The 27926-nt window shown below is 36.4% G+C and overlaps 1 protein-coding gene across 5 annotated transcripts; it reads right to left on the bottom strand.

Moving 5' to 3' along the window:
* Positions 1-246: 246 nt before the first annotated feature.
* LOC139979915 (anoctamin-4-like) lies at positions 247-27637 on the bottom strand. Of its 5 annotated transcripts, none has more exons than XM_071991139.1 (22): positions 27420-27637; positions 24685-25174; positions 24276-24336; positions 23250-23350; positions 22716-22791; positions 21786-21803; positions 15425-15579; positions 14911-15083; positions 14209-14364; positions 13682-13767; positions 13134-13255; positions 12347-12436; positions 11426-11578; positions 10683-10719; positions 9815-9924; positions 8826-8974; positions 7754-7934; positions 7046-7175; positions 6165-6298; positions 5651-5731; positions 4970-5148; positions 247-3079 (listed from the first exon to the last, which is right to left on the bottom strand). In XM_071991139.1, exons 2-22 carry the CDS (start codon positions 25123-25125, stop codon positions 2773-2775), a joined length of 2940 nt encoding a protein of 979 aa, XP_071847240.1. In that variant the 5' UTR covers positions 25126-25174; positions 27420-27637; the 3' UTR covers positions 247-2772. The 5 variants fall into 5 exon arrangements, with proteins under 5 accessions (XP_071847240.1, XP_071847238.1, XP_071847239.1 ...); XM_071991137.1 differs by lacking the exon at positions 21786-21803 and adding an exon at positions 17932-17961; XM_071991138.1 differs by lacking the exon at positions 21786-21803 and adding an exon at positions 17932-17958.
* Positions 27638-27926: the final 289 nt, after the last annotated feature.

Genomic DNA, 27926 nt, shown 5'->3' with positions numbered 1-27926 from the left:
TAAGTGTTAGTGACCATTTACTAAGCTTTCTAACATATTTGGGGGTAACAACACTGATGATCTTTGACCCAGAAAAAAACAAGCCATTTGTTTTCTAAACAATCGAAAGAGGACTTACAAAGAGGCTTTGGTCAGTTTTGTTCCCATTCCCACTTCCTGAAACATTCATGAAATATATGACAACTGCATGAAGCATGCAAACAAGTATAAAAGCAGAAATCAAAAATGACACAAATCAGTAGAAAGTACAGAAATGAACAACCATTATGACTGGTCACTCCATTTATTTCTGTTGCATTTGCATGAAACTTAAATGATGATTTTAAAGTAAGAAACCTGAACATGTTAACATACTTAATCATCCAGGGCTAAAGGCAAACAAAGGTCTTTACCAAGGAAATATGACAGTGTTGATTATCGCAAAATCTGTTCAATCGGTAAAAAAAAAATTTTATCCCCAAAATCTTTAGTAATTATAAAAGCAAAGTGAACATTGATACAACTGAAAAGGGACAAAATATGTACCTGAAGCTCAATCAAAACACCTTCAGGAAGTTTTAACCAGTTTTCCAAATTGTGTTCATATCTACATCTATTTACATTACTGCGCTCTTCCACTATGGCACAAAAATTCAACATTTCATTAAATGTACAACATACAATGTTACACTTTTTAGTATGACTGCTTTACCTAAAGAAAAATTATAGTTTGACAATAATTCAAAATACTGCAATAATAAATCTTATAGCCATCAAACTTGTACACATGAACTAAATATCAAAGTTAAAAGCCCTACAAATTACATAAAATTGAGTATTTTCAATAGTAACAATAAAATGACTTTATTTTCAAAGTAATAGCAAAATAGGCTAAGATTTGAAGGGATAAGTTTGAAAAAGAAACACATTTAGGGAAAGCTATCATTTTTAAATGTTTCAAAGTCAAACACACGCAGGTTGCATTGCAATACGAAAAATTTGAGATATTACCTGTAAAACTTTGAAAGCTCAACAATCAAAGGGATTGGACAACAAACTTGAGCACAACACAGACAATTAAGTCAGATTCTTTGATGAAACACAAGATTGAATATATTGGGAAATAGAGACTTTGGTCGTTTTAAGTAAATTTAACCTACACAAAGTGAATATATTGCAACGAATAATAGAAATGCAAACTTTCTCACAATGTTCTGTTTTGCTTAATACATCACATTCTTTGCATATCAACAATAGGATTCATCTTTGCATCTCCTTTGAAGCATTATACACATAAATTATAGAATCAATAGGTCTGCAAAGGGTGATATAACCAGTGTGAGCATGTGTGAGGGGGGGGGGGTGGAAGGGGGAGGAGGCAAAGGGACATGTTTTTCCCCTACCTAGTTTTGTGAAAGCCTCATAAGTGCCTCTTTTCATAAATAATAATTGCTCCTTTTGGTATTTTTTACATTAAAAAGTTCCCATTTGTTATTTAGAAGGTCCCTCTGTTGAAAAATTAAATAACATTGTTACTAAAAAAAGTGCCCTGTAGTTAAAAAAGTAAGACAAGACTGTTATAAGAAAATACCCTTTTGTTGACAAACATTCAAATACTGGATATTGTGGTAAGGTAATTTTGTTTCAAATCAAAGTCACACATCCCTTTGCCCCTAAAAGTCTGTGCCCCTTCCCCACCCCCCCCTCACCCCAGGTTGAACCCTCATCCACCACCTCTGAGTCAGTACCAGACTAACTGGAAAGTAACCAAATCATTTTCTTGTTTGTTTTTCATTCCTCTTAGATCCAGAATGCTGGAATCAGTTGGCTGCAGTATCAGCCTATTATCAAGACGAAGTAATTTACAGTTGAAACAGAGATAGGTTATGTAATTTTAAAATATAGTACACTGTTTTAAATCCTCCATCTACAAATGATTTCTTGATAATAAGTTTGCTTTTTAAATATGAAAATTGAATGCTGCTCAATAAAATAATACAAAACCTGAGCTTTGATTGAAATTAGGTCAAGGTGACAAGTTTACACGATGAAGTTTACACAGGAAATCTTATTTTTTAGTAAAAATGGACTATCCTCAAAATATACATAAAAAATACAATATATACATATAAAGTCACATCAGGTGGCATACAAAGGTGTTGATTTATACAATGGAATACAATGGAATGTCCTCAAGGTAGTACAAATGACATTACCACAAAACTTGACTAAATCAAGGTAGCACAAATGACAACCAGTAATACATATGAAATCAAGGTACGAATGACAATAAATAACACACACTAAATCAAGGTGACTCTTGGCCTTTGATGATATATAACTCTTTGTATAAAAACTCTTCTAAATATAATATTCAAACTATTAGAGAATTACGACCCCAGAAATTTGAATCCAGGAAACTGACGAAATATGAAGAAACTGCTTTACATTACAGACTTCAAAGGCGACTTTGGATTGTACAAAAAGTTATCTTAAATAAGTTTGTACGAAGGTTATGAGTGACATCAATGCTCACCAAGGACTTTACCCTCCGAGAACATGAAGTAAAAGACTCTTCATCTGGTATGTTTGATCACTTGATGTCCTCAATACCATAACCACCTGGTCACACAATAATAACCTATTTATCAAACTGACCAGAGCTTCAGATTCAGTGGTCTGTCAAAATCTAATTAGTAGAGATAAACTGATCGGCTCTCGACAAACATATCTTTTAATCCTTTGGAGGTTCAGAACCCCCAGCGAGTGACCCCTGTGAGAATGTATACTACCTCACATATGAATAATATTTGGAGGCGGGTAGGCCAGGTGAGCATTATCCGCTGGATGGTCTGCTTCTATATTCCATCCATACCCCGGGCCAGGGACATGGGTAGCTGGGGGATGTAGGGGGACAGGTGGGTATGGGAGAGGGGCATGGTCTGGGGGAGGATACATGGCAGTAGGACCTGCTGAGTTACCTCTTGGGCTACTCTTTGGCTTCTTCTTTTTCTTCTTCTTTTTACTCGGTGATAAATCATCTTTCAGTGGTATGGCTTCTCCCTCGAAGAATGTGCTTCCGTCTTTTCCGTAGACTAATCTGTAAAGGATCGGATGGAGGCAAAAAAAAATCAGTTGTGGAGATGTCTAAAAGCCAGAATGAAATATTAATAAAAGAATAAAGCAAATGTTATGTTGCAAACATCTTCATGGTAGTGGAAAGGAAAATTTAAAATTTGTTGAAAATGATACTCTCCTGAAGTATTGTACTCTTTGTGTAACCCATTATTTTTGTCACCAAAAAGAAATAAAAGAACAATTATTTACTAAGCACATGTACCTTCCCAATCTCCTTCATATTTCAAATTCCTAATGAATAAGTTCAGGCCCAAACTTTGCTTAGTGATTCACATAAAGATGTGATCATCACACTTATGATACAGCAGTAAGAGGAACATACCCAATCATCCATCAAAATTAGTTTTCAAAACATTTTTGTCAACTGAAAACTCATAATTGTATCATAAAATTTGATGACTGATCTTGCTTCTATTTTTCTTACCTTATTCTTGTTTTTTTCTTATAATAGTTTCATTAATTTATATGTTTTATTTTGACTTAGTATTCTATTACTTTTACGTGTTTCATATCTTTGCTGTTTAACGTTTTGTTTCTCCGTGTACAGTGCCTTGAGATATTCTTTCAATATTAATAATCATTCCTGCTGACATACTCTCATACAATCAGTTAAACTTACAAACAAGTGCTCTTACACAAAAACAATGAACATCGTCTAAAATGTTCATAAAAACCTTATGTAACGTTAAAAGGTATGTACAAGTACATGATTTCAATGAAGCAGTCACTATTACAAAACCAAAGAAAGTTCTCCATAACTAACAATAGGATACAAGCAGAACTTTCTGATAAGAGGGTAAAGATGATTTGGAACAACTTTACAAGGTTACTTGCTTCTTGGAAATGTTAATTGCTTTTCATTTAATTTAGCTTCAATTAACCTATCATAAATTTTCACCAGCATCATCTTTATGGGAACGTAGCCAAATAAAAATATAGGCAGATATGAATAGCTGGATGACAGCTAAGTAATAGAGCAATTATGCTGGTAGTTTTGAGTTTAGCAGTTAAAATAAATTCACTGTTCTTCTTCTTCTTGTGTGATCATGAAATATTGAAAAGCAAACAACCAAAGCGTCACTTAGAACTTGCAACTGTTCAGAACATCATTTATAATTGGTAAACCATTCAGCAACCCATAGTAAGGAATGAAATAGGAATGACAACAGGACTTAATGATTAGTAAATCTTAAAAGAGTTTTATATGAGAACATTTAGTGTAATGCTGAAATACAACATTTTCAAGTTTCGACATCCACACATGACCTTTGACATCCACAATGTAGCAATACAGTTCTATTACTCACTGAGGTGTATTTGCACACCAAGTATGAATTTCATCCAAGTTTTACTTTGATGCTATCATATGTCAAAGCTATTCAGACTACGACCTCTCGTGACCTAGTGACCTTTCTCCGTTATCAAAAGTAGTCATTTTTTGTTCAAATGACGGTTGATCCATCTGTTAAATATGAACTGCTTTGGCTGTAACATGTTTATAATATTTCAAGACTGTGCCATCTGTTGACCTTTTACCTCTACCAAAAACAATAAGCTCCTTGCACTCACAAACCTGGATCTACATGCCATGTGTGAAGTTCATCCAAGCTTTCATTTGAGATGTTGGTGGATGTTTGTTGCTTATAAAAGTTAGAAATTGCTCAGTGTCAGTCCAAACGAGAAACGCTCCCTAGAGATTGTAAGGGGCATTGCTAACGGCTGTTAGTGGGTTACCAGGCACAAAGTCAATGTAAGTTTGGAGGGAAATGGTCATATGACATCACAGATATGAAGTACTTTTAATAATGAGTACAAGAAGCAGCCTCCAACTCAAGATGATGGAAAAGCTTACTTAGGAAGAGGGGGTGAGTTGTGCGTCTCTTCTATGCTATCTTGTGCTGTTAGTGTTACAGGTTGGCCTGTAAAGTATCTAGTCGGTGAGTTTTCACTCCCAGACTCGGAATCCTTACATTCTCCAATCGGTCCTAGCATCTTTGCTTCCCCCATGATCCTGGCCACCTGGTAACGTTCCTACAAGGAGAAGATAATAATAGGAATACCTTGCAGCTTTGCCTCAATTCAATATGCTTACTATTTTTTTTTTCCATAGGGGTAAATGGTTGGGTAGGGAAGAGGGCTTGGTCAAAACACAACTAATCGATGATATATTCAATTCTTCCAAGTATTTAAATTCAGATAAGGTACAAAAATGTGTTTGGTACATCAATTCAAAAAACTGAAGCATCAATAATGCAAAGCTAAAAAAACTCGGGCAAGGTTTGTGCTAGTACGATTTGCCATTCAGAACATCTTTCCAACATAGTGAAAGCACCCACCCCCCCCCTTCACCCCCAATAGTTCATGTTTTTATTTTTATATCTATATATATTTTAATATCTCATCTCAATTCTTTTGTGTTGTCTGCTACCCTTCTGTTACTTTGTATTTACAGACATTTTTATTTGTTTTTTAACAGAGATTGAATTTTAAAGGCATAAATGAATGATTTTATCTACTCAAAGCAGAGACTTACCCGTCTCATGGCCAGAGATACATCTGCTGGTGTATCTGGGATGATATAGGCCAACAAGAACTTCACTGCAAATACTATGTGCTGAAAATTGAGAGTCAAATATAGAAAATAAAGGATAACAAAATGAAGTCAAAACCAGTAATTTGTAAGAGAAGATCGGTTGTTATTGCTCCTTGACTAATGACTCTGAAGAGAGAATCCTCCTCCCTCCCCACCCCCCAAAAAATCCATGGTTTATGTATTTAGAAGCAGCTATACTTACATTCTCCTCACTACTACTGCACTTTCTAATCTACCTAGCATGTTAACTGGTCACATTTTGAATGCTCTGCAACCATTGACTCTTGGCTGGGTCTTCAACAGTTCACAAAATTGTTATTTTATTAGGTAAGAGCATTTATTCTTTTGAGATAGCAAAGGCTTTTAGGGCAATCCTTTGTATATACACAGTGGCAGCTAGAAGAAGCACTTATCTGAATGATTCAGAAAGATTCAAGTATCTGAGAGGACTCACCTCAAACCCAATGACGATCCACAGTTTACCAGCGGTTGAGAATTCTTTACCCCATTGCGAAGTAAAAGCGATAATGAAGGCGTTTGTGATGACACCGACGTAGTTCAAAAACTCCAAGATGCTGTACCACATACCTGATAATTAAAAACAAATAGAGTTAATGTGATTTGTGCAAACACATGATTATCGTACAGGGCTTCATGTAACTGTCCGCATTCCAGTAGTACTAACAGTAATCAGCAAAGCCACAGGTTGAAAAACAGCAACTGCTGACCAGACCTTCATATGCAGATTAGGCTAAGCCCACATCTGCTATGAAAGTGTGGTAGATGTAGGCTTGTGAGTTGATATTTGTTCTGAGAGATAAAAAGAGTTTCTTGAGGGATTTAAACACCTGTTATTAAAGACACTACAGCGACACAAGTAACATTTTTTTTGTCGCAGCGGGAAACATTAGCCAACTTTGCAAACGCAAAGGCTGGCTCCAAATATCAGATGAATATCATTCACTATGACCATCAGAAGAAGCAGCTAGGGAAGAAGGAAGTTAATGAAGAAGTAAGCGAGGGACAGGGACTCTTACCAACCATTACTCCCGTTACTGACTTCTTGACAAATCTTTTAAAGGGACAAGGTCTCTTACAAACCAGAACCCTTGTTACTGACTTCTTGACAAATCTTTCACCATAATTATCATTTGAAAACCAAAGTAAAAGCTGAATTAAAAAGCATTCATATTGGAAAATGATACAAATGCAGGACGATGAAGGTTACACTGGTAGGGAGATTGAGGAATCGTTCTATGATTTCTCTCTTACCAATGTTACATGAAGGTTACACTAGTAGGGGATTAAGGAATCATTCTATTATTTCTCTCTTACCAATGTTACATGCGATGAGTGCAACTGGTCTTCTGTTAAACCAGACCAACCTCCTAGCATCTATACCCAGGTCAACCATGATGATGAGTAGAGCAATCAGTGGTGCAATCGGAAGAGCACTGGAGAAAACCTACCAGATCGAAATACAAGAAATAAAACCCCATTATCAATCTAACCATATTCTTTGGCAAACAGAATGAAACAAAGTCTGAAATAGGAAAACAATTTTAAACTAAGATTATTTCATCAATATATGCCATTACATACCATTCCTGGTTGATTCTCTATCAACACTGCTGGGGGAGGGGGAATAGGGGTAGGGGAGGATGAGGGGTGAGTGCAATCTCTCCCCAACAATTGAAAAGTCCTCCATTAATGCCACCAACTGAGGAGGGGTCAACAGACAAGAATTGACTGATTAAGTTTCATCCATTATTTATTTAATGACCCCATTTATAAGGATTACACAATCTGGTTCTCCTTTAGTCCACACAGTCCTGTACTGTTATACTGCCCTCTAAAATGGAACAAACAGTTATACTGACATCCAAATAGAATGAGCCCTGAACAGACTGATAAATTCTCTGTAAAGTGTAAGCATGCATATTAACAATATGATAAACACCTCTAATAGTGAACTTCAATCCGATGCAACACACCATGAAGGGAAGGCAATTCTGGATATGAGAGACAAGTTTATGCACGTACCATGAGAAACCCATAAAGGATGACCTTTTCGTTGTATTCACCGAGAGTGAAGTTACCTAGTTGAGGTTTCATGTATTCCTTCTGTATGAACTGTCCTTGCGCGTTCACGGACTCCGCGTCGATATCTCCAACTTTGTTCTTCCCCCAGCATTTGTACCTTCTTATCAATTTCTTGATGTATCTGAGTAGAGAAAACATTCGATTGTTCATGAAAACAGACAGAAGAATGAAAGTTATTTCGAAACTAAAAAATCTCACTCACTGAAGAACACATCATGTCAGCAACACATGTAAATAATACTGACCAGAAAATTTTACACAAAACACATTTTGAATAGATTTGACCAGTGACATCAGGAATACTTATCCTGTGCTATAGTAACTAAACTGTTCTGTCCTTACATTGAATTAGGCTTCCTGATAGTCTTTTCACAGGGCACAGGGTGGGGCTTATAGGCATAGTAGTCTTCCTATAATGTAACTGAAGTGCACAGACAATTTAACACACCAGGACATAGCAACTATACTGATTTTAAGATCACTGCAGTTCATTTGTTTTCATATCCTGTTGTATCCCAAATCTTCTATCTATATATCAAAGGACTAGATACCTGGTTACATTGTGTACAATACTGAAGATGAAAATGCACTACCATGCCAACTAAGGCAATGAGATATTATTATTAGTTGAGTAAAGTCAGCCACTTAAAAGAGCTTGACAAAATCATGCGATCAGGAACAACCATTGTCTTTGATTCAATGCATTCTGGTGTTCGAGTCCAAGACGTTTTACAATACCATGTAGCTAGGGCAATGTAATAAAAAAACATATAAGTTGAGTAAAAAAAGGAGATCAAAAGAGGTAGATCAAATCCTGCCGTATGGTACAAAACATTATCCTTGAATCTTTGTAGTCCGGTTGCCTTAATCAAGACAATCTACACTGCAGTAATTATCTGCATTTTATCATAATCCTTTAACTACTGAACAGTGCAATAGTTCTTCAAAGAACAGTCTTGCGATGACAATTCAGAAACCACTAACACAGTAACAACAGGAACTGTAAACTTACGGAACAATAATGTCCTTGAAAAACCTTGGGCAAGGCTTCACGACCATGAGAACAAAGACTTGGAGAGATAACATGGCCATGCAGTTGTTATTATCACAGCTATCTTCATACTCAGGACCCATGTCAAATAACCCTCCCTGAGTAGTTTGCTGTCATGAACAGAAAGGGGAGAAAAATCATATATATATATATATAATGATGATGATTATGATGATGGTGATGATGGTCGTGGTGATAAAAGATGTTGCTTTTGAAGACTGCCGGAATACCACAAAACTTTGTTTACCATTTTTGTTAGCAAATTGGCTTTTACATACAGGGTAGATGTGAGTGGATAAAAGCAGCACTACATCAGGGTTACCCCAGGAGTTGACTGACCCTGATATGGGCCACTGGGCAAAAAATTGGCTATAGAACAGAGAAATGCACCCCCCCTCCCAATCCCCTCCCTCTCTCCCTAAACTAGCTGCATAGCATATCTTCCACAATCTAAATTTGGAACTTTTCATTTTAATTTTAAACAAAATTTCAGAAGATGAAACCAAAAATATCCTGTCTGCATGAGCATCAGAACTTAATCATTAAAAGGGATGTACCATACGGAAATAACAATGCAATTTATTTCTGTGCAAATGACTCTCTTAAGAGAACAGACATACTTAAAAACATTACAACAAACCTTGTACATAACAGTTTTTAAATGTAGGGTCTTAGCTAGTGGGCATTTACTGCCCACTGGTCAGTCCACACATGTTTACTCCAGCCAGTTAATCTTCATGACTCACAGTTCTAATAATTACAACCACATCTCAATTTGCAGTCTCTTCCTTCCTGTTTAATAACACGACTACATGAAAGGCAATATTTGTTTCCCTAATTTTTGGAACTTGCTGGAGATTTTTCAGAAATATATTATAATAGAAAAAAAAGAGGGGAAAAAAAAATACCCCATCAAGCAAAATTAATGGAGCTGTAATGAGCAGCCTTACCTCTCTGAAGAAAGCAATATAGAATAAAGATGAGTAAGTGTTGACAAAACTAAAAGCAAAGAGCTTTATGATCAGAGCATCCTCATATTTACTCTGTGTTCGGTGGTTCTCTGTTGGAAAATAAACAAATAGAGAGGAGATTAAACAAACAGAATAACCTGACATTCTGCATGTTACCTGGTTGTGATGGTTAGTGTACTCAATAATACCGTGTGAGCTTGATATGTTATTACAACAAGGAATCAATCAGTCATGAAGGCCAAGGTACTGATCTACTGAATTACATTCAACACCAGCCTTTGTTGGTTACGTTTAGATTTATTGTTTAATTTTAGTTCCAGTTAGTTTAGTTACGTGAATCCAACAGGTTTGGGAAGCCAAAGAAACTCATTTGAAACCCTGTCTATGTGATGATCATGGACAAACACCACAAGCCTTGGGTTTTCGACGAGTCTCCAGTGAAATAATGAGAGTGCATCTCAGCATCTAAGCACTTTTCTCAAATATTGAAGGAAAAAATGAAAAAATACCAAGAGAATCAAGGGCGTAGGAACCGGGGGGCTGGGGGGCGCCAGCCCCCCAGTGAAAAATATGGGGGGGGGCGGAAGTATCATTCCGCCCCCCCCCTGCTCCGCAAGTCAGAAAACCCCTTTTTCATTTCCAAATGAGAAAAAAATCTCATTTGGAGCACCAAATTGCATTTAAGGCCAGGTGAAAATGCAAAATTCATTACAAAATGGAGTGGGAGTTGAAGTGTGCTATATTGCACCAAATTGCATATGAGGCCACCTGGAAATGCAAAGCCCCCCCACTAAAGCCCCCCCACTAAAGACTACAATTCCTAGTGCGAGGAAGACATCATACTTACCCCAATCTGTAAGAATGACCGCAATTTTTTCATAAATCTAGAAAAAAAAAGAAGCTAACATGTTTAATGAATAATGGAGTGAGAGGCTTCACTTTAAAGGAGCCACAATGGCATGTCACTTTAATATGACACACTTCTGATTTTACCATAGCAACGGAAGGATGACAGAAACAGGAAGTGTGATAGCTTGTCTCTCAACGTGTTTTTCACAAAAGTGAACATGAACAATGACGGACATTTGTAAAGCTAGGTTCAAACCATCACTATCAGGGAACATTCTTCCTAACATCAGTTCCATTTTTAATGATATTTGTTCAAACAGGAAGAAATATCCAAAAAAAATTGATTTGAAGACCTTTGCTTTTGTACTTGTTATATTTTGTACTATACAGATTTCTGTTACAGTATTTGTAACAGATTTGTGATCATATGAGTGAATTTCAAATACACTCCACTTGTTAAGGTAGTCTGCGCCACTATCAACAAATATACTCACAATTTCATCCATAATTTGTCAAAATATGTAAAAATATAGATCTTGATAAGATAAATTGCAAAGGGTAGATAATTAAACAATTGAGAACTTCATTAGACAAATGGTTCAAATTTTCCAGTCCTAAGAGGGTCACAATTTACTCTGTAAAAGTGGCAATAAAATGAACACAATTGTGCTTTATTTTTGCTGTGCTTTTGATGAATTTATCAAACAAGAAACCTCATCATAACTGATCGTAAGACCGTACCTTGCCCAATATCATGATGATGCAAGAATTGATCAAAGAAGCCAAGACTGACGAGAAGAAAAGTCTGATGATGCTGGATTGATCGGCAAAGATGAGTCTCATGACCACTCGGTAGGCGATGATACCAATCACGCTGGCCACCACCAGACAAACCTACCAAGAAAGACAAAAAAAGAATCGGACATGAGAATATTGTCAGTTTGAAGAACATGAAGCCGTCTATTGGTATGCTTTTACCTGTACACAAAGCATTTTCTTACTGCTTTTTCTCTCTTTACACTTTTCTAATTCTCTGTTTTTAATAAGGGAATGATGAAATTAAGATTTACAAGCTGCTACATATCCCTTCTTGATATAAACATCACTGAAACGTCAACAAAGGATAGCATGTCGTTGAATATCAGATCTTTAATAAGAGTAACAGAAAACACTGATAGATGATGGTGCTTGCTACTTAATGTTACATGCCATACAAAGGATTGAGCCCAAGATTTGTTGCATCTTGTATTAATATCACGACCAGGTGTATAAATTGCTACCAGGTCAGTGATTCTACTGACAGCACAGTGGCCTAGAAACAAGTGGCGCATTTGGCACCTTGGACAAGACTAGCACGTTTGTGACCACATGGAAATAACTGCCTTCAGCAGATTGACCTGGCAGTGACCTTGGCCCCTCTGATCCAGCGACACACCTGTTTCAAGCAGGTACGCTGGTTGACTAATCTGCCTCTGGTAACAACAGATGGTGTGTACCTCAAAAAAGTTATGCTAATATTCCACACAAAAATTTAACACATAGCTTCATGCATCTATTACTCTCATAGCAATTGTATGTGTGCCTAATTTGCATATCACAGTCCGGTGATAATGCTTTTATTATACTCGGGTACTGAAGTGATCAAGAAGAAAGAAAACTCACCATGAAGAAAAGGATGCTGAGCGACGCAAAATATTTGAGGAACTGACGATGGAATGGGTAATACCAGTCTGGGAGATCTGAAACAGGATCCTAAAGAACAGAACATTTATCAATGTTATAGAATCTGGGAGATCTGTTACAGAATCCTAACAAACAGAACATTTATCAATGTTATGGAATCTGGGAGATCTGAAACAGGATCCTAACAAACAGAACATTTGTCAATGTTATGGAATCTGGTAGATTACATACAGAATCCTAACAAACAGAACATTTATTACTGTTATGGTATCTGGAAGATCTGATACAGAATCCTAACAAACAGAACATTTATCAATGTTATGGAAACTGGGAGATCTGATACATAATCCTAACAAACAGAACATTTATCAGTGTTATGGAATCTGGGAGATCTGATAAAGGATCCTATTAAACAACATTTATCAATGTTATGGAATCTGGGAGATCTGATACAGAATCCTAACAAACAGAACATTTATCAGTACTTTACCTATCTGTTAGGTGTTTATCCACGCAACATTTACAGGTTGTTTGGGATTATATGCAATTTCAACTGCGGCTAGCACAAGAAAATTCTCCAGAAAGGTATTCATCACAACAAAGGAAAACATATGGAATAATAACTCGCAATTTGCTGAGTGAAAAGATCTGAAGAATGTCAGGAAGTTTGAGAAACTAATATCATGTTGCGTACAACATTTGGTACGTCAAATGTCACATGATCAACCCTTACATGTATTGACACAGTCACGGAGGTTAAACTTACTTTTCTCTCTCTGGTTCCAAAGAATTGTGGCCTGTCAGGTTCTGACAACTGATAGGTGTTCACATCCCATTCGTATGCAAGTGTAGCCGATTTCCTTTTCCAATACTCCAAAAAGACTGTGCCTTGAGCGAAAATTAAACAACAGGATAAAACTTAGGTCAGCATCAGAACAGTAGGAAAGCATTTTAGGTTTCATCAAAGACCTCTGAGTTTGATCAGAGAGTTTTAACAAACCTTACAAGTATTACACAAAATAAAAAGATGGAAATAGATGAAACTAATCTGCCCTCCAAGATATTTTGCTCCAAAGAGCAGGTTAACGAGTAAATAAATACATGAACTTATTTCGAACCACAATATCAGTTCATGTGCAATGAGGTTAAATTAAAATATGTCAACTCCAACCTATGATGGTGAAAACAGCAGTTATTTAAGTTAAAAAGATATATAAATGTTCTTAATTGAGACTGAAATATGAGGAATATTGTTCTCTGATTAAGGCATGAATTTGGAGTTAAATTCTATATAAGAACATATGAAGGACTTACCCCACAAACATATCACAAGGGCAAAGTATGGAGTAGCTTCATTGTCAAAGGAATTCTTGAACATAATCAACCAATCTTCAGTCAATCTAGTATGCAAATCAAAATAAGGAAATATCAATCTTTTTATCGGACATAGATGACTATGAACGTCTCTAGCAACAAGGAAACATCACTCTGTGCTCACATGGCTGTGTGGCTATAAAAATTGCTGTGAAAGAATAGCTGTGTATAATTGGAAGAACAGCAAATACTTTCTTCAAAAGTAATAAAAGTTCTCAAAACTGAAATGGAATGTAAGCTGATGTGATGTGGAGAGTAGAGGCTCCATCAAATAGGACGGAGCAGACGCACGAAGTCAGCGACAAAAATATTGTGCAGCTCAAAAATCATCTGAAGCCCTGTTGATAATAGATAGCACGTTGTAACTTGGTGTCTGACCACGACCATGAAATGAATACAGATAAGCCCATTAATGGCTTCTTAGTCCTCTTGGGGATTAAATTCAATTTTGATTTAAAGAGACTTACAAGTCCACTATTGACCATTCTTCCAGCTGTGCTGTTACATTGGCTAGTTCTTCCCTGTCTTCTGTATTGTTGTAGAGTGTGATGTTCCACTGTAGTTCTGCCTCTAGATCTCTCAAGGCATCCTGATCTGCTCTCTCCTCAACATAGGTACTTATGCTGAAGAAAGAGAAACATGTAGGTAATAGATAGTGGCACAGCTCTAGGTAAGATGGGTATATAAATGTATACTACAAAAGTGATCCAACCCTGGTTTGGTGGTTTACATTTGCTAAGAATTTAGCACAGGTCTGGATTAAATATTTATAAGTTTGCTATGAAAGTGGTACAGGCATGGTTTGATATTTTAAATTTGCTTGAAAGTGGTAGATGTCTCTGTTAGACTTTTATACATCTACTTTCAACTGAAATGGGTACTGGCCAGGATTACATGTTTATACACCTGAGTTGTGAAAGTAGCGCATACCTGTGCTACACATTATTACATCTGCTATAAAATTGAAAGTCAATAAGCAAGTCTGAGATTCATCGAACCTTCCCTTTTTGATATATCATGTTTACAAAGCAAGGTATCCCCCTCCCCTCATTGAACCCAGCCCTGGCAGAAGTAAAAGGCAATCTGCTGTCTAGTTTTAAATCATTCTAAAACCAAAGACAGGTAGTAGAGAGTGCATGTGGGCATCTGATCCAGCATGTTTTACCTACCTAAGGTACAGTCCATATGCCCATATGCCTAAACCAAGAATCATTGGAATCCACAGTACAGTCGCCATTGAACCGGCCCAGGCAAAGTAGAAGGCGATCTGCTCTCCAAAGTAGTTCCTGATTTTCCATAACGGTTGGTACTTACAAGATTTACACCAGGTACGTTGAAGCTCCTGCAATTTAAACAGACCAAAGCACATTAAAGGGTGACCCTAGTTGCAGAATTCTAGACCAGGTTCTAGACCATTAATAAACACTGCTGTCAGTCCAGGTTGGTATGTTCTATTCCACTTTTCATTTCTGAGAACTGACCACTTAAACAATTGATGGTCATCATTTAAATGGTCATTGATGGTCATTTAGATGGTCATTTAAATGGTCATTGATGGTCATCATCAGTCTAATTCACAGACAATTAGAATCAATTCCTCAGATGCAACTCAAATTTCAATGGAAACTTTCAAACTACTATAAGATACACCATAAAAGTAACAACTGCTATCTAAGACATTACCTCTCTGGGGTCAATCTTGGGGTCAAATGTATCCTTTCGTTTACTCTCTAATCGCTTCTCATCCAGTTCATCATCGGACAGGTCCTCATACTGAGATTCTTCATGAAGTATGAAAGCATCACTGTATACTTTCTTCAGGAGCATGTATGGCAAGCCTGGCAGATCAAAGTAGATAAGTAGCATTGAAAGAAGTTGCAAAATATGCATGTTGTAATTTAAAACAATGAAAAATCTCTCCCCCCCCTACCCATTTCCAGTCCTCTCCTTCAAGTAGATCTAGTTAAATGATTTAAGCACTTCTTTAACATCAGGTGTGACTTTCACTGACTCCAGTAGTTACCTGACCACTAAGACCACCTTTGTAGAAAAATACATTTCGGTTTTACTTTGAACATCAAACTGGAATGAGTTTACTAATATGGACATATATGACATACGATGACCAGGTTGCAAGAACTGGAAATCTTAGGCTGATGTTGACTTAAGGTTTGGATATCTGACTTGATCCTGTGGGGTATGATAACTGCTTGTTAGATTAAAGCCATGATATGTTAACTACTTATAACTAATTAATGAACTAAATCGGATGATGTCACTTCACATGACAAAGAAACGGTATTGACAAACTGTAAAACATTGGTCCGCAAACATATTAGGCCCACGACTAATGACCTTGCACATACTCTGAGCCACTAACCCACCAGACCACCATTCCACAGAATCAAATGCTCAGAATGCATGAAAGCCTGCTTGGAATATCCATGGAATTAATGTTGAAATCTGAAAACTATACAGGTAAATTTTCTAAAAGTCCTGCCTCCCATTAAAACTTTTGCGGAACCATCTTTCGGGCACACACAAGTCTACCGGGCCGTCTCTGTAACAGCAATTAATTACATACACAATTACTGCATTCAAGAGATATGCTGATGTAAAGCTTGATGTCACTACAGTAGCTTACTGGAAGTATCAATCAATTAGATATTATCAATTAAACAATTAACTAGGTTTTATCAACACATCTGAATTGCTATATCATCATACAATGTCAACCAGCTGAAGAGAAAGTCAACATATCTGGACACAGTAAACAAAACAAGAAACAAATATATGGTACAAATGGTACATGTTTAACATGCATAGTTATGCAATAGAAAGAGCTCAAGAACAAGAAATAGGATAATTTAATATTATAATAACAATAATAATAATAATAATAATAATAATATATATATATATATATATATATATATATATATATATATATATATATATATATATATAAATAAATATATACACACAACTCAGACAAGAAAGAAAAACAGCATGATTAGACAATTATTCAAAACAGCAACAAGAAAGCAGCATGTAAAGTTAAAGTGGCTGGTTGCCTTTAATCACTTCATTTCTTTATTTTTGTACCAATTCCTCAAGCTAAACTGTTGTAGTTAACTGGGTAGTGGGTATCAGGGTTTTAAATTGTTGAAGGAACAGAATCTCTCCAGGTTTGCTTTGTCTCTTCTACTTCAAAGTAACCAAAATGGTTTCTGCTGTTTGATCCAAAGGCAAGAGAAATTAAGACACAGAATGCAACCAGCTACTTTAAGTATGAATAGAGAATAATTTTAAGAAAGATAAGAAATACAGGGGAAAGCAAACATAAGCAGCTTGAATAATAATTAATGATAATATTTTTTATACTTTTAGTCTCTAGTAACATCCAATGGCTACAACAAAAATTCCCTAGATACTGTAGTAGCATCATGTTCTGTAAACTTTATCAAGTCTAGCAAAGGTAAGAAAGAATTATCTATGAACTTTAAAGCAGCTTTATGAATTGTAATAATCTTTTTAAAAACGATCATAATTTTTCTACTTTTAGTCTCTAAGAAAATCCAATAACAAAGTAACTTTTTAGTTTGTTTCTAAAGACAAGTATCATTTTCAGGTTGTGAGGTAATTTAATTCAAAAATTGTGAAATTTAAAAACGTGCTATTACATTGTGTTTCATTTGTACTGCTATGGAAAGCCTTTGGTGGATGAAATGTTGAGGATTGAATCAAAAATTGTTAATAACTCAATCTATTACATTCCCAAGTGGAAAAATATATATAAAGAAGGATGTCTGAATCTGGTTATTTTGTAATCTTATTTTAAATGTCTCATATGTTTGGGAAAAATTTCCAGCCAAACTCAGGTGTTTTATAATACTGATTAATGTAACATTTACGGAGGTTGAATGAAGTTGCTTGTTTATCTCAAGTGTCAAATGGTGACTCATTGATTATAACTTCTGTGTTACTGAAATATTGTATTCATCGTCATCTTTGCCCTCACCACGAGTTACTAGTGATAAAGGTAAATTGCATCATCAAAGCCATCATTCAATGAGAGAAAACAAATTCTAAACGAACAAAAATTAAATAATCAATTTATAATGAATTCAATCAAAAATGCTTGTAACAAGACTTTCAACTTGTTTTCAAATCCAACAGAGCTGGTTTACCTTCCCACATATCAGATTCAAATGATTCTGCTGAAGCAAGAAGTTGACAATAAGTTTTTTGAACAATTAATTTCCATAAATAATCCCATCATTAACATGTTTGTATTTATGGATACACATGAGCATGACCAAAATCACATAGGTTGCTATGAATCATCAAAATATCAGTCATCTATATATTTTTGCTTTTAGATCTTAGTACAAAATCTTCCTTATTTAGCACTTCTATTCAAACTATCATAGAACCTTTGTATTAATGCAGAAAAATGTTCCCCTCTAAATTCAGTTGGCCACTGCAAGCAATAAGAACCATGATACTCCATAACAACAGAGAACGCACCACACACATTAACACGATATTGTATTTGACACTGTAACGTAAATCTGTATGTATAATATACCGTGGCTTAAAATCAAACCACCTAGTACAAAATTCATTGACTTTCTCTTGCAATTAAGTGACAACTTTAGACAAGTCATTGTATTGATATAATGTATATCTACTTCATGGATGACGGTTTTCTTTCCCTCTATCAACCGAGTGGTTCCTAAACTAACAAACACACAAATGAAACCTTTAAGCAATCAATCAATATTATGGATGCCTTTTGAATGAGAGCACTGCTTGGCTGCACACATTGACAGAGAGGCTTTTAATCATGAGCATTTCGATTATTATAACTTGAAAACATGGCCAACTGGATATTGCAGACAGATATATATATGTGTAGACTTGATAACAGTTGCTTGGGTCATGCTGTTTGTACTACTTAACGAACTGCCCACATTCCTCATGGCTAAGATCACAAGGTTGCTTGTGAAAATTGTGATCTTGCACAGGAATATAAACATGGCCTGAATGGAGAATAGGACCATCTTCCTCAAGCTGTTGTCATGTTTGGTAAATATTGGTGTTTTTTGTTGGAAAACAATAAGAACTACATGCAGGGTTATTATACAATTTTAGGGTGCTAAATTTAGTACATTTAAAAAAAATAAAAATAATATAATATAAAATTGTAAACAATCTAAATTTGCAAAACTGTCCATAATGCAACTTGAGTGAGTATTAATGGGACAACTGCAACAAGGCTGAATCAATATCGACCCATAGAGATTATCTCAGCACACCAGTGTGAAACAGCATTGTCTATGGTATGAAGCTGCATAGCACAGCAAGTTAGATAACATCCTTAGCAGCTTGGCTGCAGAATGCTGCAGCCCCTTCAACTTCCTACTTTTGACACAGTGCATAAATCCATGTGTTAATCATGGGAGAAAATCTTTCAGCAAGACATTCTACAAAGAAAAACTGTAGCACTTCAGGCCATGGCAACTGATGCTTATCCTCAGCATAAAAATCCTCAAATCGACTTTTAAAATTAGCACATCCCCTTAGCACATTCCCCTCACCCTAGGTGTCCCCACCCCTTGCCCAGATACAACGCTTGCCGGTATACAAGACATGTTAAGTAACAAGCATACCCCGCTGTAACACTTGTTTGAAATTTGAACATCATGAGAAACTACTGAACATATTAAAACAGAGCAGGCAGTAACCGCACCTCCGTGGAGACGAGCTAAATAAAATGCAAACAATCAAGTCAGTTTCACTTGTACTGTTGACCAGCACTGAGGAATAAAAAGTTAAATATAGGTTTTTAATCTATCTACCTTTATCTCAATAACAAGCAAATTAAGTGTTATGAAGCATTTTTCAAGTCATTTTTTGTGTTTTAAATCTCTTTTGTACCACACACTTACTTCAGTTGTTGTCAAATTAATCAACCAGACGTCTCGCTCAACTGAGATATTAATGTAATGCAACAAAACTCCCTGGTAGAGGATTGTTACGCCATGAATTAAATGCCTTTATGTTTCCCAGTCAAACTGTATAAAGATGAGCCTCCACTATCTGCAAAACGTTTTCATTAATGTACCAAGTTCACAAGTGATTAAATTTACTCCTTGTTCAGTTCTGCTGATGGGTAAAAATTCTTCCTTACATTGCTACTAATCAAACACAAAGAACACCTGAAAGCTGGTCTAAGAAGTTTAAATTTCTCATATCCAAAGTCAGTTACACTTGAGTCTTTGACATTTAAGACATAATTACAGCAGAGCAGCAGCAAATTTTTAATGGTACAGTAGTTCTGTTGTTCGGGGTGACCAAATTTCTGTTCGGACAGCCAAAATCAGCTATTCATAGAGGTTATCTGGCAGACAACTAGTTGTTTACATCAAATATGGATTGATTGTAACTAAATACCTCCAAACTGGTAAAAATGATTAATTTGTATAACCCCCAACATTGGTGTGCTATTCACATAACCTGCACATCTCTCATACAGTGTATATATTGGTGTTCTATTCACCAAACCTGCACATCTCTCCTACAGTGTACATATTGGTGTTCTATTCATTAAACCTACGCATCTCTCCTACAGTGTACATGTTGTGTTCTATTCACCGAACCTACGCATCTCTCCTACAGTTTACATATTGGTGTTCGATACACTGAACCTACACATCTCTCCTACAGTGTATATATTGGTGTTCTATTCACCGAACCTACACATCTCTCCTACAGTGTATATATTGGTGTTCTATTCACCGAACCTACACATCATTCCAACAGTGTACATATTGGTGTTCTATTCACTGAACATGCACAACGGTCCTAAAGTGTTCATATTGGTGTTCTATTCAAACCTACGCATCTCTCCTACAGTTTACATATTGGTGTTCGATACACTGAACCTACACATCACTCCTACAGTGTATATATTGGTGTTCTATTCACCGAACCTACACATCATTCCAACAGTGTACATATTGGTGTTCAATTCACTGAACCTGCACAACGGTCCTAAAGTGTTCATATTGGTGTTCTATTCAAACCTACGCATCTCTCCTACAGTTTACATATTGGTGTTCGATACACTGAACCTACACATCTCTCCTACAGTGTATATATTGGTGTTCTATTCACCGAACCTACACATCATTCCAACAGTGTACATATTGGTGTTCTATTCACTGAACCTGCACAATGGTCCTAAAGTGTTCATATTGGTGTTCTATTCAAACCTACGTATCTCTCCTACAGTGTACATATTGGTGTCCATTCACCGAACCTGCACATTTCTCCTACAGTGTACATATTGGTTATTCTATTCACTAAACCTACATCTCTCATACAGTGTACATATTGGTGTTCTATTCACTAAACCTATATCTCTCATACAGTGTATATATTGGTGTTCTATACACTAAACCTACATCTCTCATACAGTGTAAATATTGGTGTTCTATTCACCAAATCTACACATCTCTCCTACAGTGTTCATATTGGTGTTCTATTCACCAAACCTACACATCTCTCCTACAGTGTACATATTGGTGTTCTATTCACCAAACCTGCACATTTCTCCTACAGTGTACATATTGGTGTTCTATTCACTAAACCTACACATCTCTCATACAGTGAACATATTGGTGTTCTATTCACCCAACCTATGCATCTCTCCTACAGTGTAAATATTGGTATTCTATTCACAAAAACCTACCTATCTCTCCTAGAGATATATTAGTACATATTGGTGTTCCATTTACCGAACCTTCACATTTCTCCTACAGTGTACATATTGGTCATTGTTATTTTTGCAACATTTCTCTAGGCAACCAATTTGCTGTTCGGACAACCCACGTGTAGGACATGGATTTCCGAATGACAACCAGAAAAATTCCAGAAAAATTTGCATAGCAGCAGAGCATGGCAGAAAGGAACACTAACTGCAACATCAATTCATTCTTGCATTTATAGACTGAAACAAACTTAATAGTTACTTTACCATGGACACTTGGAGATACTGATGTTAGTAAAAGACAGAAGAAAAAAAAGCAGCAAAAAGTACACATTACATAGCTGCTTTGGGGAATCAATAATAACTTCTTTTTTCTTCTTACAAAACTGATGAAAACATGAATGCAATGGAATATGATCTCCAAGAGAATTCACTGAGTTCTCACTGAAAACGTTTTGAAGCATTTCCAAGATAAAATAACAATAAGCAGATTGTGGATCCAGTTAAGGGAAGGGGGTGTACCCACCCAGAACCCCCAATATAAGAGTCCCTTTCAACAACCCCAGGGCCACAAAATTACTTAATAAAATCCTAGATCTGCCCCTGTCGAGGGTAAAAGTTTGCAAACTCAGGACAGGATCTTTTGACCACTAATTATCCTTTCATTTAGCACCCATTTCCATTTCTCAAAGTGTAATCAGGCAAAAGTATTCTGTTCTGACTTTTTAGCATCTGGGACAGCCAAAACGTTCATTTTTAATTGTATAACAAGTTGCTGAATGAAGCACACGCAAACAGGCATCTTTAATCTAATAACCAAGCAAAAGGATCATAAATGCCTGACATACAGAAATGGGAATAATTTTAGCCTGCTTGCTTCAGTCGATTTTTCTGAGTTTGTTGTTAAAAATCTTGAAAAATCGGGGTAATACATGAATTCCTGAATCACAATTCCAAGGATGAAAGTGTCTACATTTTACATTCAATACATCTATAAGGTATTTGTGAGACAAACGTTCAGCTTTCCTATCCACTCAACATTCTTTCTAATAACATACTATGGTGATATTGAAAATGTCAAAAAGTATTGTATATAAACCTACAGAAGAGCTGGTGAAATTGTTTGTTAAATCTTGATGAGTTCAAACATAATTATCTACTCCTTTCAAGGAGAATTCTGTAAAGGATTGGGCTCACCTCTTCGTTTCACATAGTCTTTCTCTTTCTGATCTGCGTCATCTCTAATGTCCATATTAATGATGATATTGTGAGTCTGAAAAGGTTAGAAATAAGACATCTCCATAAGGTTTATACAAATCCAGACAAGAGAAAATGCTGCATGACAAGCAGGCTGTTTCTTAAGCGACGTTATTTATATAGGAATAATCGGATGATTTGCAGGCCTGACCAGAGGGGAGGGGTCGGGGGAACTAAAGCTCCAGGGGGCTCCGGGTCAATAAGAGGGTTGGGGGAAATATGTGATAAAGAACAATGTATTTTCCTCTTTTGTCTGGTGTGATTTTTGGTTTAAGGTGATGGAAGACCTCCAAGGAAACTTGCACTGTTTAAAACAAAAATTCAATACCATTGTCAACAGTTCTGAAAAGTCTTAGAATCTATGCTATCTATTGCTATCTATTGTTGATTAATTCCAGTTTTAAGCTTTACCTTATAAAATTACAACATGAAGGCCATAGAAAATGTTTTACTGCAATATATACAAATACTTACGAGCAACGATCTCTGAGATGGCCTGAAGAATGTGTCTGGATCATCGATACCCTCAAAAACATTTCTTTTGTTTATCACAAATGGAGCACTTACAAAATCAACTACAAAAGGGCAGAGAAAATAAAAAATCATGGAATGTAAAGAACAATGATAACTAATGAGCAGAGCAAATATAATTGTGAAAGCATACTGCACACTAAGCAACTTGTTGTGTTACAAATGTGACATCCTTCAACTTGGGAATAATAAAAACAAAAGGGGTAATTTGATGGTTAAGAGTGACAAATGAGATGCTCGATATGGTCCACAACAAAGTCTGTTACTTTTCAAAAGGGCAACACTTCTAAGGGGCCTACAATACTGTGACAGCAGATGGCCCTGTACTACCAGTATATTTTAGTTACCCATTCATGAGTTGTTATGTACATTAAGTGCTCAACATGTGCATTTTGCAGCTAGATGAGGTACTGTAAATCTTGTACAACATAATTAAAACGACATGACATTGCGCTGAAGTTAACAGTTCAAAGTTCAAAGAATTTGCTCTATATATGCTACAATCAAACCACGGACTGATAGCATCTTATATCATAAGGATATAAAATTGTGGAGTTTGTGGAATATTTTCTGGCAACAGAAGTGGGATGGACACAATGTTGGCACTTGAGCTGAGAACATCTTTTCTTTTCTTGATTAAAGTACAAATCCTTTACACACAGAATTGAACACTATTGTTACAAGAGGATTTCATTGTTTTAAAATCTTGAATCCAGATTGACAGCTAAGAAAACATTCCAACTCTGTAAATCATGAATAAATTAAGTCTTTCACAAAGTCATTTAAGCAACTAGATTTTAGACTAAGGAACAGGATATTTTCAACTAGCACTGAAGAAAATTATTGTCTTCCTGACATGTGCCACATGGTGTGTCACATGAAAACCATTTCTATCAATTTTAGTTAAATGAAAAATGACCACCTGCTTTTAACAAGTTGAAAGGTCACCATAAAAAAAACATCTCTTACTTTCATCATCTGTCTTCAAGAGTCTTGAGAAAAAACCTGGCTTCTTTGGAATTATAGCAGCCTGCAAAGAAAAAATGGGCTCATATAAAGAAGGCTGGAATTTGTTGTTTCTTAGAGATTCAAGTCCCAATTTTAGGCTGCTGCTGTTTGTTCCTCCCAAACATAGCCCCCTCTTGCCGTTCCCCAGCCCCTTTCCCTCTCCTCCTTCCCCATCCACTTTCTGTAGAACTTCATTCAAAAGTCCTATTTTAGTGCACAGCTTCAAAACTTTGGCACACCAACCAGAAAATTTGAACATTGTTAGTGAAGATACTTTCAATGAGAAGCATATTACGGATGCTTTAATTCCCTCTCATATTAAAACTTCATTCATTCAGCATCATGTCTCTGCACAATTAAATCTGCTTACCCCTCTTAACGGCATTTCCAAGTTGATATCCTCTGCTTCTTCACAGAGCCTTGCAAATGGACAGTGTAGCTTCACATAGACTTTCTCTCCAATTTGGATTTCTTGTAAGCTGATTTTCTCCACGTGAACAAGAGCATGATGGAACCGTTCCCTGAGTTTCTTAATGACCCTGTACTCTTCTAGTTCTTCAGCACCTACTATTTCTGTCTCATCTTTAGCATGATAAACTAGAACATAATCCACCCTTTTCTGAACTTCTGTTTGAGCAGACGAGCTTTTCAGTTCACTTGACTTCTGCTTCTTTTGTCCCTTCTTCCTTTTCTTCTTACGTCCATTAGTAGCTGACTTTTCAAGGTAGGATGTATTTTCATGGTGGTTAATGTGCCCATTAGTTTCTAATTTGGGCAAGCTCCTGGGGTAGCCATTTTCTGTTTTACCCATAGTTGTGTCTGATAGGGAGAATATGTTATAAGACAGCTGGATGCAAAGTCTGAAAAGAAAAAGGATTAACTAGCAAAATAAACTTGGAAGATAAAAGTTCATTATTATTTTGAGTTTCATAGAACAGTCTCTTATAAAACAGGGTCATGTTAAATATGATAAGTAATTAGTGACGTGTAATCATATTTTCATGAAAATCTGAAATCCCTTCCTAACACAGTAGTGTTTCTAGAGCTACAGAATTGTTAAGGAATGACAGTTTCATCTAGCCTTCAGTCATTTTGTTAGGATAGTCAGTTAAAGCATTTTCTAAATTATTGTCGGCTCATGTTACTAATACTACTACTAGCATGGTGGGCTCATAATTATGCACTTAAGGATTTGATCAACGATGTCTATCAAGGAAAAATCCAAATCACTCAACTGTATGTGTTTGTCATATGCGTGGTTCCTTAGAAATGTAATGATCTCCAAATAGTTATTGTTCTGTGCATATGCAACATAGAATTGAGCAGAAATTGACCACAAAATGTCTGCCGTGTCAAGTTCTTTCATGCCCCTAAAATGACACATTCGTCGATAAACTTACTGCAGTGTAGGCCTTAGTATACATCCATTGACTTTGGATGCTGTTTGCAATGCTCTGACTCTGAGCCTCTAAACTCAGACAGGTCAGGGTCCCAGAGAATAGTGGTATCATATTGAGGTACAGTAATGTTGGTTAATTTTAGGGGGTAAGATTTCCAAATGCCCAAAAAACGTGCAAAACTTGGGGGAGGGTGTTAAAAGCTTTAAAAAAAAACACAATTTGGTCAGCAAATAGCTGACATGTATTCAAACTCAGGAAATATGTAATTCTGCTTGACTGTAAAAAGTTTAGGTGGCCTGCTAGATCGTTGCTAGTTATATTTGAAGGTGCTTCAATTACGAGGGTGCGTCAATTATGTATTTACTATATAGTCAGTATTGCGAAGTTCGGCATACTGCGAAAGTTCGGACACCCTAAGTAATACACGATTTCACCATGAAAATCTACAGGAAGAGTCAAATTTCACCAAAAAGTACGAAGCTACAGTTATTTTCTCTCCAAAATGACCCGTGTGCAAGAAATTACTTACATATTTGTCAATAAAATAACGAAGATCTATGAAGTCTGTTATAATTACTGAAAGAGCAACTGCGCCACCAATTTTATCACCAGCGCCACACTGTGGGTTGCGTGTCCGAACTTCGCAATACTCTAGCAAAGAAATACCAGTTCCACAATCACGAAGAATCTTCTTGGAAAACAACGTGAAAACAGTTTGCAGGAAAGAAAGTTTGGCCGTGTATCGTACTATAACAAAATTCTCCCACCATATGAAGTATATTTTCAAATGATTTATACCAGAAGATTTAGTTTTGGGGTGTTTTAAGTCTTAAGTGTCCGAACTTCGAAGTCACCATGCTACTAGTAGTAGTACAGTTAGCTTATTGAGGAATGTGTCAATTTAGGGATATGAAAGAACTTGACACGGCAGACATTTTGTGGTCAATTTCTGCTCAATGCTACGTTGCATACAGTTGCATACAGTTGAGTGATTTGGATATTTCCTTGATAGACATCGTTGATCAAAACAGCTTAAAGGCATTGAAGACTCGTCCCAAACCACGTGCAGCCATCTGAAAAAGTTAACTTTCTGTTGCTTGCAAGTGACATTTTGTTTGTGTCGCTACAAAATGCAGACAGTAATGAAACGTGATACCTTGTTATCTTTAGCAGGACCTGAGATGTCCATCGCTGTATCGTTTATACACTGTGCTGTGGGTATTGAAGGTAGCTGTATGTACTGACTGTAAACTAGTGTCTAATTACCGACGGTAGTAGGCTGTGTGTGTATTTTCTGGGATCCATGGTGGTGTGTAACACTTCTGTTACACCTCATTCGAAACTAGATCAGATTACCGGTATTTGACGTTTCATTTTGGGCAAGTCTTCACACCCTTTAGTTTAAGTGCGTCAATTATGAGCCCACCATGCTACTATAGTTGTTACTACCGTGTGCGTGAGCAATTAACCCAAGGTATGAAACATTTTGGAAGTTCTACATGTGTCACAGTACATGCAACTTAATTTAACAAGTAACGTTACACTATAGTTAGCCTAAGTCTTACTTAGATTAGGTCCTATCCAAACACTAACGTTTGGCCCCATAACCTGATGTTACGCTAGCTTAGGCCTATTACTAGCCAGGTCATAGCCTAGACAAGTTAGACTAGCGTTACAACTTAGCTTTGGAATGTCTTTAGCTTACATGGGCCTGTTTCACGAGAAAAGACCTCCAATCGAGTGAAAGGAACCAACTTTTGCGTTGTTATTCCAAAGTGGTTGGAGAAATCAATGTTGACATTGTCAAAAACGATATTTGGAAGTAACGGTCACTTTATTATCCACGGTCAAAAATATTGTTAGCCTGTAACAATATAGTTGTTATGTGTTATGTACAATACTACACCTTCGATGCAAGGTTGTTATGTATTGAGCAGTGACGTATGACGCGAGCTCGCAAAAGCTATGGCTCGTTGCCTAGCAACATCGTAACCATCTAGCCGTTGTAAACGACTATTTTTTTGTGTGAAATGGAGCGAGCATGTTATTATACACATATTTTTTATGGTAAATTCTTAATTAGTTAATAAAACTTATATTAATTTTGAACAACAAATGATCAGGACGGACAAACTGTCCCAATCTACGCCCTTTCAAAGAATTAATGGTAAATGTCACCTCTATACTTCAACACGAGCGTCGACTTCAGCGC

The sequence above is a fragment of the Apostichopus japonicus genome, chromosome 14 (assembly GCF_037975245.1).
Source record: "Apostichopus japonicus isolate 1M-3 chromosome 14, ASM3797524v1, whole genome shotgun sequence".
Lineage (NCBI taxonomy): Eukaryota > Metazoa > Echinodermata > Holothuroidea > Aspidochirotida > Stichopodidae > Apostichopus > Apostichopus japonicus.
The sequence above is the reverse complement of the archived record's forward strand: the minus strand, read 5'-3'. Positions and strand labels throughout refer to the sequence as shown.